This window comes from Microtus ochrogaster, chromosome 6 (assembly GCF_000317375.1).
Source record: "Microtus ochrogaster isolate Prairie Vole_2 chromosome 6, MicOch1.0, whole genome shotgun sequence".
Lineage (NCBI taxonomy): Eukaryota > Metazoa > Chordata > Mammalia > Rodentia > Cricetidae > Microtus > Microtus ochrogaster.
The window spans coordinates 26,413,037-26,424,859 of NC_022013.1; the positions used below are offsets into that span (position 1 = coordinate 26,413,037).

Below are 11,823 nucleotides of genomic sequence, written 5' to 3' on the forward strand. Positions count from 1 at the left end.
AGGGTGTGGGAGGAAGTCCGGGGCAGGCGTGGGAGATAGCACAGAGTGGAGTGTGAGAAACGGCTGAGCTGAAAGGGGCAGGGCCCCGCCCACTTGCTGCTGGAGCCTGCTGCAGCTGGAAGGCCCTCACCCACCTCTCTAGGTGGCCTTTTCCTTTGCTTCCTCTTCTCTCTCTGCCCAGCTTTGGTATCCCCGGAGCACAGAGAAAAACGTCTTCCTCCTGGAGTCTCAGGGCTGAGAACAGAGGCCGTGAACTACTTCTGGCTCTACAGACGTGGATAGACCTCCCATAAGAACCCATAGTTCAAAGCAGCACTTTAGTTTTTAGGGGAGCTTTGGGCCCCCAGACTGATCCATTCAAATTTACAGTAGAAAAATCTGAAGTTGAGAACTCTGAAGAAATAAACATTAAACGGTTTCCTGAGCAGTTCACGTATGCCAGGCTGTCACCAGGTAACGAATCCTTTCCTTGTCCTTGCTGTGGGTCACTGCGTGAGTTGTTTTCCTACCATGAACTCTTTCCTTGTCAGTGCAATGGGATTAGCAATAATGCCCACCTCAAAGTGATTCTGGGACTTCAGTGAGAACACATTAACGGGCTGTGAAGTCGCCCAGCAGCAGAGTGCTTGCCTTAGTACACTCAAGGCCCCGGGTTCGATCCCTACCACCACGGGAACCAGAATACCCTAAGAACTTAACAAGGGCTAAGTGCTTGCCTCATGCTAGAGCTTCACAAAGCCCTTTGTACACATTACCTCACCACAGCCCCACAGCAATCCTCTGAGGTAGACGCTATTATTATCTCCATTTTATAGATGAGGAAACGGAATCTCACAAGGGTCAAATTGCTCAAGTTACAGCAGATCAGATTTGCTGGAAGTGAGGCTATCCGTCTCCAAGCTTGAGTGTTGACTCAGCACAGCTCTATCTCCGATGACACAGGCCTCGGGGACACAGGCTGATCTGTGGCATGAAACTGAGGAGTGACAGGTTTTCTTTGTCCTTACAACTCTATCTTCCTCCATGCTCTCCCCTCCCCTTCCCCTTTGGGGTCCACAGCAGACACCTGGTCCCAGAGCAAGGACAGACAGGCATGGCATGGAGCGGAGTGGGTGTGGAGAGGGGGCTTGTGCTTGGCCGTCACTGAAGCATGGCCCCGGAGCAGTGTGGGAGGGCCGGCTGGCAGGACAAATGAACCAACTTTGTCATTTGCTAATTTAGGTTCTTCTGCTTTCCAAACAATGCTGGGGCAGCTGGGGCTGACTGACAGGTGCCTGCCCCTGCGATGATTGACTCTTCTACCCACGGCCTTGTAGGGCCCTTCTGGCCTGTACTTCCTTCCTCCCACACTCTCTGGTCTTTCTAGCCCTGGGGGACACAGTAACGACATTGGAAACCAGTGTGACAAAAGGCTGGACACTCTTTACCTCGGCCTTCTACTTTCACCAGCTCTCCTTCGGGGGCTCTTTCCCAGACATGCCTGCCCTTGTTTCCAACCTAGAGGGCCCGGGATCCTCCTGGGATTCCTCGTCCCTCCCACCTTCCAGGTCAAACTGTCCTCAGATCCACAGCAATCCTCCTGCCTCAGTGCCCCGTGTTGAGGTTCCAGGCATGCACCATCATGTCCCACTTTGCTTCTGTTAACTTCTCACTGGGTTGAGGGTCAAGTTCTGATGGTGAGGGCCAATCTCTCAAGGCACAGCTTCTGTCTACACTGCCTCAGATTCCCAGGACTTTTAAAAGAAGCTGAAGGAAGTTCATCAGCCTGTCCCAAACAGGGGGTCCCCAGGAGGCAAAGAGGAGTCCTTTGGAAGCCAGGCTCCCCTAAGGTCATGACATATGAAGCCAGTTTACCAATGAGAAATCCAAGAGTCTAGGAGGCCCTGGGGAGCGGTTTATTCGGCCTTGAACCTGCATTTTGGTTAGGCTCTGGAAGGTCAGCATTAGGATTGGGGATGATGCTGAGGTCGGGTGGGAATGGGGTGTGAACTAAGCTGCTGACTCAGCAGAAAGGAATTAGGGGTGAAGCTGGTGAGACATTAGAGCAAGAGCAGGTATAGCCTTTTCCATGTGCAAGTGGTCATCTCAGGAAACCAGGAGAGAGCACTGAGAGCGGTGGGTGAGGTTAGCGCCAGGACAAAGGTGCAGCTGAGCACATTCTTCAACTCCCACAGTCCCATCCTGGGCCAGAGAACCCCCAGTGCCTGCAGGGCTTCGTGCCTTAAGAGGGGGCTGTCTTCTCATTTTCTCAGTGGACACCTACGGGCCTTAGCAGCGCCAAAGACATCGATGGGAGTGTTTGGATTAGAAGGAAGTAAAGAAGCAGAGCTGGTTAGACCAGTGCTAAATTTAGGGAAGAGGTGTGTGTGGAAGACCAGAACTGCTCATCACATGGCCTCTCTTCCCCTTGTTCTCCTGGACCGGTGTCTTCCTCTGCAGAACTCCTGTGATCCTTCCCAGCAAGAGAACTGGCTTTCAGGAAGGACAAGTTGTGTTTTTCTCCAGGAGAGTGTCAGAATCTGCCTTAAGACTGCCTTGCTTTTGTATACTCCACCTACCCTCTTCTTACTGACCTTGCCAAGTCCACTACTTCTCTGGCTGGCCCCAAGCGTACCTGCAAGTCACTGGAAAGAGCCCATTAAGTTCTTATTGCCACTATAATAAGCCACCACAAGCTTAGCCACTAAAAAAATGACACAAGTTATCTTACAGTCCTGAAGGGACAATGTCTAAAACCAGGCTCGCAAGACTGGGCAATGAGGTATTTGCAGGCCTGCTTCCTTCTGGAGGCCGAGGGAGGCATCTCCTTTCCTCTTCTCGATCCTGGAAGCCACCTGTGCTCCTTGGCTGGCACTCACTTCCTCCGACTTGGCGGGCAGTGTGTTATATCTCTCTTCACTTGTCACACTTCATACCAACCCTGAGCTTCACGCCTCGGTCTTTAAAAAGCACCGTGTGATAACTCAAGAAAACCTCCCATCTTTAACACATCTGCAATGTTCCTTTGCTATCTAAAATATCATATTTACATTGCCATTAAGATGTGGGAGCGTTTGTGGGGCCATTATCCACATGACAACAGGAAGTTCTCCCTGGGGACTCTGGAGAACTTTGAGTGTTGCTTCTGGCTCCGTGTCTGAGGAGAAGCCAGGCATAGCCTGAAGGCTCTAGGATAGCTGGCCCTGTAGAGGCAGAATAGGAAGTGGTGACCTGTTTCTGGACAGCTATGAACTTCAAAGGCGGTGGCCTTTATTGTAAACAAGGGGGTCAGTCAGGAGGAAGGCGACAGAGGCACACTTGGCAAGGACAGCGATTGGTGCAGCAGAGCAGAAACACTCAGGGTAGACCCTTAGCTACACAGAGAAAGACTCTTGCTAGAGAGCACCTGCCTACGAGTGGGCTCTGGAGGTCTCTGCCCCCATGGCCCTGCTTGGGGAAATTGGAGCATGTATAAGAACTACAAGGCATAACAGACTTAGTTTTGAAGGCCACTTTGGAGTTATGTCAGGAGACAGACCCTGGAGAAGTCTGTAGACCAGGGTGCAAAGTCAGAGTTGGAGCCCAAGGGAGAGAGCTAGATGCTGGGAACCACATGGAAAATAAATAGAGGCAGAACACTGGGACCTACCACAAGGGGCCCCAGGCCCTGCTTTTCCCAAGAGCCTCCACATGGCCTTGTATTTATTTCCAGCAGAGAGGACGCCCTCCTGGGTGGCTTGGATTCACAGTGGCTTGCTGTAAACACATGGTCACCTAAGTTTTGGGTAGTTTTGCTCCTCTTTTGTGCTTTCTCATATTTGTTATCTCGATTTTCCTTTTCAGAAAGCAAGATAATTCATGCAGACAATTCATTTTTGATGTGAGGTCTTAGAGGAAATTTCTTAGAGGTGCTGGAGAGATGGTTCCGCTGTTAGGGTGCTTACTGTGCACCGAGTCTGACCCTTAGCACCTACATCAGAAGCTGGGCATCTTGGCCCAGCACAGGGGAGGCAGACACAGGCTGCTCTCTGGCCAGGCAGCTTAGCGGAATCAAAGGACCCCAGGTCCCAATGAGAGGCATCTCAAAAGATACAGTAGGCATTTCTCAAGGGATAGTAGCCTCCACATTTACCAGTACACCTCTGTACATACTTATATATGTACCACACACATGAGAACACACACACACACACACACCAAATGTAAAAAAAGAGATCCCCCAAAAGTCAAGGCAATAGGCCTCAGCGGAACCTTTCCCAAAGCTCCTAGATTCCTCTGCTGCAGCTGTTCCATGTGAGCGAATCCTGTCTATTTTCTACTCCAGCTTCTCTACTTGGGATCCTATGTCCGAGTCCCATAGCTTCTCAGACCCTGCCCTGTCTCCCTGGCACCCATCCAGCAAGAGTCTTCCCAAACACGCACTGTGAAGAAGAGGTTTGGAGCCATCTCTGTTGGGCTGCAGAATGTTAGTGTCACGGGGCATGCTATTTCTTCCTGGTGGACCCTAGGAATGCATTGCCTTAGTTTCCCTTTGCCCACCAACTCCCTCCCAAACCCCGAGCCTGCTTTTGACCTTCCAGATGGGTCAGTGCTCTGCCTGTCCTGCCTAGCCTGGGATCTTGGCCCACAAGATGACCGATTATAATAGCCACAGGATTAACATAGCAGGCATTGTCTTTCTCTGACTATAGGGTGGGTATTATGTGTTCATCAACAGTCCTAAAAATACCCGGTAAACAGGTGCAGCCCTGCAGTCCTGGCCTCCCGGGGTCAGTTAGCTTCTGACTGACATGAAGATTAAGCAGGGAACGACTGTTAGCCTCCCTGAGTTCGAGAAATGGAGGTGGGATACCATTTGGAACCTGGTCAATGGGGAGTCCTTAAAGCCCACTTGGAGAAGTACATTGAATGTCTGCAGATCCTCAGGCTTTCACTTGCACGAAGGGGACCCTGTTGCCACTGTGACTCAGCTGGGCCCCAGAAACATGCCACCAAAACCCTGCAGGCAGCGTCCTAACTCACTGGCACCAGAGTCACAAACAATTAGGTTTGGGGCCTTTTGAGGTTTTCGGAGGAGCATGGGCAGGGGCTGCGTGTTCACATGTCTTGGCAAGAGGAAAATGTCAGTCTGCTGGTTCCTGCCCTAGTCCTTCATGGTTCCTCTGGCCTGCTAGAGCCAGATGTCCTTCATCCTGCTTTCCGCTCCCATCTCTGCTCAGCTCCACATCTGGTCTGGTCTGGTCTTTCACTATCTACCTTTCCTCAGATGAGTGCTGGTTCCCCCCAGTCAGAGGCTGTGTGTGTGCAGGGTGTGTGTGCACTCCTATGTGTGCCCTATGGTATACCCCGCAGCACGTATCTGCCCTGTGAGGTGTGTATGGTGGGAGGGGGTGGGAAGGAGGGGCAGCTGGAGGGGCAGTGGCTGTTCTATTTTTACTGGCCAGTTGCCGGAGGCCACAGTTTTCAAAGCCTGCCCTCAGCTCTGCCCCCACAGCCTGCAGTGTGTGGTGAGTTCAGGCCAGTCTAACTCCACGAGGATTAAACTAGGTAAGTGTCTATAGCCCTGACTGTGAACCCGGGCAAGCCAGGATAGAGAGCTGGGGCTTTATTTAAAAGGGAAAATAAGGTTTGGGGGATGGAAGATGTTTCTTGTTTGGGTAAGTAGGCTTGTCTCTAATACTCATAGCCCTCTGTCTATAAAATGGCACCTCTCCTGTAAAATGCTGTGTGTGTGTGTGTGGGGGGGTGAAACCTGCAAGGACAGAACTGTCCCACGTGTTCCTCAGGAGCCCAAGGCAGCACCTGGTGGATTACGCTCCCAGGAGGGACTGCAGCCAGTGACTTGAAGAACGGTGCTCCTGGTGGGAGGGGAGGCACTGGGGAGCAGTGACAGCGATCAATGCCTGCAGTGGCAGGACAAGAAGACGGCTGGCATGCAGGACTCTAAGGAGACAGCTCCAGAGGCCCTGTTGACCGAAGAGACCATGTTATTTCTTTGTCCTTTGTCTCTGACAGATGCCTTTAGCTCACTTTACCTGTCTCATCTGTACAGGGAACAAGCAGGTTAAATCAGAATGCCAGTTCTCTCCACTGCTTCTGGCTCTGAGTTATAGAAGGAATTGTGGGGGGTCCTCTCATGTGGTAGGCAGATGGCAGCATTTGGGGTGAGAGAACAAGAGCCTATGAGCACATAAGCTAGGACACATATCTACACTGTGATGTCGGGAGGAGTGTGTGAGTGTGTGTGTGTGTGTTAGTGTGTGTGTGTGTGTGTGTGTGTGTGTGTGTGTGTGTGTGTGTGTGTGCCTGCTAAAGAAAGCCACTACCCCAAGTTTGGAAGTCATAAACCCAAAGAAGTTCAAACAGTGGACTTCCTGGCCACAAACTTGGTGATCCAGCTTGTTAACACCCTGTTCAGGAGCATGGGGTGCCCTTGAACTGAGAGCCAAGGTCAGGGGTGGGAGCAAGCAGAGCTTGAGTCTACTTAGGTGTTTGTGTTCCTATCAGGTGTGTCAAGAGGCCAGTTTCTTTCTCTATGCTGTCTCTTACACAGGTTTACACACTCACACACATTCAGCCTTGGCGTGGAAAGCTGAGAGCCTTTCCACATCAAGGGCCTTGGGGCCAGGAAGGTGAACACTGAGTCAGGCCCCACAGACTGCTCCCTTCCCTCTACTTCTGTGTTTTCTGTTATCTCCTCATTTTCCACTCGCGGGACAGATGGAATCCGGCCCTCCAGCCTCTCTGCTATCTACATCCTGGCTTCTAATCAGGTTCCTGCTTGTCTTCTGAGCCTGTCAGTATGGGTGTCAGAGCACGGGTCAGGGCCTCACGCTTAATGTGGGACCCCTGGGCCTGGTATTTGTCAGCGAGGCAGTTGGGGACTGCCTGGAACTTGGCAGGAGGCCCAGGTTGGCCCCAGCAGTGGGCCCCACACTGGCGACAGTGGGCTCTCTAAGGGATAGAAGGAGGACAGGCATGGCTGAATGCTCACCAGGGTGAAGCACATCCCAGGGAGACAGATGTGAGACCTACTCGGCTGTGCCTTGCATTCCCAGAGGCCAGACAAACGTGGGTGGGGTGGGTCTTTGTCAGCCAGTGTTTCTTTTTGGACTTCCCTGGTGCCTTCAGAAGAGCAAAGCTCTTGACCAGCAGCTGTGCATGGAATCTAATTTCAGCTAAGCATCTTGGGAATGCGTGGATGGTTCCCACATCTCTTCCCCTGTGACCCCTGGGGACAGCTGAGACTCTGGGGTCACCTCCCACCTAACCCCACTCTCACCATGACTGAAGTTTAGGTGGAAGGCTCCCTAACAGGCTAGGATTCAGGAGAGGAGGGCCAAGCCTGGTCACTGGGCTCAGGGACATTCTTTACAGGCACAAGAAGGGTGGCTATGGAATGACATTACTGGTGGGCACCTTGCAAGGGCCCTGTAGTGCTCCAAACTAGGTTCATGAACCAAATCTAAATATGAACTCTGAACTCCATACCTGCCCCTCTCTATACAACACTCCTCCCACTCCCCACTGTCACAGGCCTCCTGATCCACCCTACACATTAGTTCTCAGCCTGGCTGCTCCCGCTTCCCTGAGCTTCCGTACAGTCATTTCCTCTACTCTCTGCCTGCGCGCTCCAGGATGCTCTAAGTCAGGACCCAGACAAGAGGTTGAATAAGGCCTGTAGCCTCTGCAGCCTTTAGAAGCCCGCCTTGGCCTGGGCCCAGAGACGCCTGTCAGCAGCTTCAGACTGCTCAGCAGCTGTGCTCTCTCAGAGGACGCCAGGCTCCTATGCCGACTCCGTTAGACAGGGTCGTCATGCCTTTAGTGGATCTTGCTTTGCTTCCAAGTGAGATGTGGTTTGAACAAAAGGTTCAAGGGTCAAATACTAAGAAGCCCAACACTTATCTAAGCTCCAATTTTGCCAAGAGGAAAACTGGCCAAGAAAGAGTGAAGACACACAAGAATTTTTTCCCTCCTGCCTTAACCTCTACTCAGGGCTTCTTGCCACCTACTCTTGGCACTCAGGAGTTAGGCCCAAAGGCACCCAGCGGCCAGCTGCATGCCAGTCTCTGTGCGCCTCTGCTGCTTCTGCACCTTCCACAGGTGACATCTGGATTCAGCTGCATGGTCAAGTCTCCCGCCATCAAGTCCCGTTCTTCCCTCCTAACCATGTTGTCTATGGATTCTTCTCTGTTTTGCACCAGAGTCAGCATATTTTTCTGGAAATAACCACAGGCAAATGTGTAGGCTGTGCAGGTCCTGGGAGGATTTTGTCCTTAGGTTCTGTTTTGTCTTTGATTAAGTAGAACAGATGAGGTATCCTGTTGGAATCTGTTATGCTATTTCCTGTTGTCTAACTCCCCACACCTACAAGGGGTTCACAGCTGAAGGTACGGTTTTGCCATTAATGACTCCTCTGTCCCCTCTAGGTGCCGCCTTGCTACCGCCATGCCGGAAGTGTAAGTTGTTCCCTCCCCGTGCAGGGTTCCTGGGAGGCATGTCCCCCTTCACCACTGACGTGGTGGACAGCCTGGCTCCCTTCTCCCCCAGGCTAATCCCAGCAGATGCTCCTGAGATAAGGATGGACCTTAGTTTCTGGTCAGCATGCGTTGCTTCCCTGAGGGGTCCAGGAACTCCCTCAGCTGAGAAGAGCTCACTCCCAGGTTGGCCTGTGCCTCAGAGCTGGCCTGTCAGTATCGATCAATGAACTGGACACACTAGGCTACCATATGACATGGGCATGAATGAGGCTTCATTGCAGGGAGAGAAGTTTTTGCATTAACTGTGGCCCTCGTCAAAGCTTACAAGGGCTTCCACTAGATCTCCTACAACTGTGAATGACCAACATCTCCCAAAAGGGGAGTCCAGTAGCCCAGAAGGTTGTTGGGTTTTTATATTCTTATTTACTGAAACCCTGAAGTGGTCCCCTGCCCGATGGCTGATGTCTTCCAGACATGTCATTGCTACCCGTACCCTCCTCTCCAACAAATGTGCTTGGTTCTGTTGTTGCTCACGTGGCGCTCTCTGTTCCCACCCCTCTATGCTCTGCTCTGTCCTCGGTCCTTCCTATGATGGATGCCTAAAGGGAGGTGAGTGATGCTGGGGTTTCTTAGTTCTTCGGCGTGATGAAGGTGGGGTGGGCCTGAAGAGAAGTCAGGGAGGGTGGGTATACCAGTGACTGAGAAACCTCCCAGGAGGAGAGAAACCATGAGTGAAGATTCTCTATGATGCTGGGCTCCCAGAATGCAGGGAGTTGCTGCTCCAGGGCACAGTGCCTCTCAGGCATAGCTTCGTACCGTTGCTGAGGGAAAGCTCTCCCTCAGCTTCTCTCAATGTCCCTGCATCCCTGGGGGCACCATTCTGCCCACTGAAACGCTGATGCTGCACAAAGCCATGTCTGAAAGGTGAAGGTTGAGACTGAACACTGAGGAGGGAGTGGAGCTGTGGCCTTAGGTTCTCCTCAGGATTGTGGTCACCCTGGTTCTGGACACTCTGTGGTGCAGATTTCCTCAGGCTGCTCAGAACACAGCGTGCATATCTCCTAAGGTGAGGGTGGAAGGAACAGGCGGTGTGCTGGCTGACTCAAGTGGAGAGGCAGCGTCACCGACTGAGGCCTGGATAGTCTCAGGAGAAGCAAGTACACTATTTTCCAGTGACCTATGAACCCTCGAGTTTCCAGAGGCTTCTGTTAGAGTGAGTCTCCAGGGACTGTTGGTTAGCTGAAGAGGTCATATACTCACTGAGCAGTGAGGAAACAAGACTGTGAAAGGTTTTTCTCCATGGTCTGTCTGGGTGGGTGAAGCAGGGGCTGTAATGGCTACAGCAACCGGCCACTTCTCTCATTACCTGGAGTGTAGGCTTTCAAAGAGGAAAAGGTAAGCCACTGTGAGCAGATCAGAAGTTGTGTGCTCAGTGTGCTAAAGCTCATCCACGGCCTCCCCCAGCCACTCCCACAAAGCTTCATCACTTCTGCCTGACGTACGGCAGGGACAAACCTGTGCTCTCCCAGGGATCACACCTGAAATAGGCAGGCGCTCCGTGGGAGCAGCAAGAAGAAACCCAGGAGCGACACGAGGACTCCCGAGCCTCATGGTCCCATTAGTCAGCAGTGAGGGTCTCTGTCACCTTCACTACACGGGGGACACTGCACCAGGCTGGGACCTTAAAAATTCCTTTACATATGTTCTTCTGTGTAGCCCTTGACCTTCCATGATGGCCCTCAATACGTGAGCCTCCTGTTTTAGCCCCAAGAGTGCTGAGATTACACATATGCCCACCATGCCTGGACTTGGCGGGGACTTCCAAAGCATTCTTCAAACATATCTACCTAGTCATCAAGAATTTGCCTGTGCCATTTATCCAGCACCTGGGGGTGGATCTCTGAATATGAGGCAGCCTGGTCTACAGATCAAGTTCCAGGACAACCAGGGCTACACAGAGAAACCCTGTCTTGAAAGAAAAAAATCCCCAAAACAAAAAAGCAAAACAAAACAAAACCCCAAACAAATCCCAAAACAACCAAAGAATTTGCTTGCTCATTTTGATTAGAAGACATATTAGTGTTTTTATATCTTAGAGAATTCTGTGGGTGACGGTGACTATAGGGTAGTTTGATGTCCACAAAGACATACTTCCCTTATTTGGGAAACCTGTAGCATATGTCTCTGGCAGGAAAAGAACATCAGAACAGAGCCGCATTATCACCCGGAGTGCTAAAACAGGCGCCCGTTTTAGGCTTTCTACAAAGGTTGCTTATCTGTGCCCTCATTTTATCTTGGCGGCACTGTGGACTACGTACAGCTGTCAACATGCTCTCCTGCAGATGAGGAGGTACCCGCAGGAGGCATATCTGCAGAATATGCAGCAGAGGGTGGACTGGAAGGCAGGGCATCAATGTAGTTGACTATAACATTCTCTGAACTTGACTGGTTCAGTCCCAAAGATGAGCTTGAAAAGCCCTCAAGCAAGCAGAGGATTCTGGGTAATGATGAAGAACCGCAGCTAGTGCTGTGCTGGCCTGTACCAGAATTCCAGTTATATAGCCTTTACCTTACCATTGGTCTCTCCTTCTCATCCTCAGAGGAAATCCAAGATCACTGCCTCCCGCAAACTCATGCTGAAGGTGAGGCTGGTTCCATGGGAGATGGAGGGGCAGCCATATAGACTCAAAGCGGGCAGGAAGGGGAAGGTGGGAGATCGAGCAAGGGTAAGGGAAGAAGCCTATCCATTGCCGGAGCTGACTGGTGACCAGTGACTTGTATATCTGGTCTCTCCTTGGTGCTTAAGAGGCAGTGGAAATGAGCCTGGGGAGGGGTTTCTTGGTAGAGGGGGAGGAAGGGACATGGTTCATTTGGTCTGTTTCTCTCTTTGGAGCACTGTGAGACAGAAGGGATAACAAGGATGGAAGAGGGAGACTGGGTATGCCATGTGAGCCACTCTGTGTGACCTATACAAGGCCTGCCAGCAGCTACTGCACACACTGCGACACAGAGCAATGGTCTCAGATCTGGCCTGCTGAATCTGGAGGCTCTTCCCCTCACTTGGTGATGCTGGGTAGGGAATATGAGGAACCAGCCTTGGTTCAGTGACTTTGTCCTTTGCAGAGCCTGATGCTGGCCAAGGCCAAGGAGTGCTGGGAGCAGGAACATGAGGAACGAGAAGCCGAGAAGGTGCGCTACCTAGCGGAGCGCATCCCCACGCTGCAGACCAGAGGCCTGTCCCTCAGCGCCCTGCAGGTAAGCCTGGCAGGCTGGGAAGGGACCCTCTGTGGGTCTTGAACTAACACAGCTCTGTAACTTACAAGGTGCCCTCCTGCCCCTAGTGCCCAGTCTCACAACACTTGTT

General features: G+C 51.9%; 1 protein-coding gene across 1 annotated transcript in view; it reads left to right on the forward strand.

Annotated features, from left to right (window-relative positions):
* The first annotated feature begins 5,485 nt into the window (after positions 1-5,485).
* Positions 5,486-11,823, forward strand: part of Tnni1 (troponin I1, slow skeletal type) — a 12,172-nt gene continuing 5,834 nt past the window's right edge. The window contains 4 exon segments of the mRNA XM_005348407.2: positions 5,486-5,526; positions 8,409-8,442; positions 11,060-11,101; positions 11,583-11,714. Coding sequence (XP_005348464.1) covers positions 8,428-8,442; positions 11,060-11,101; positions 11,583-11,714 — 189 coding nt within the window. The 5' untranslated portion in view covers positions 5,486-5,526; positions 8,409-8,427.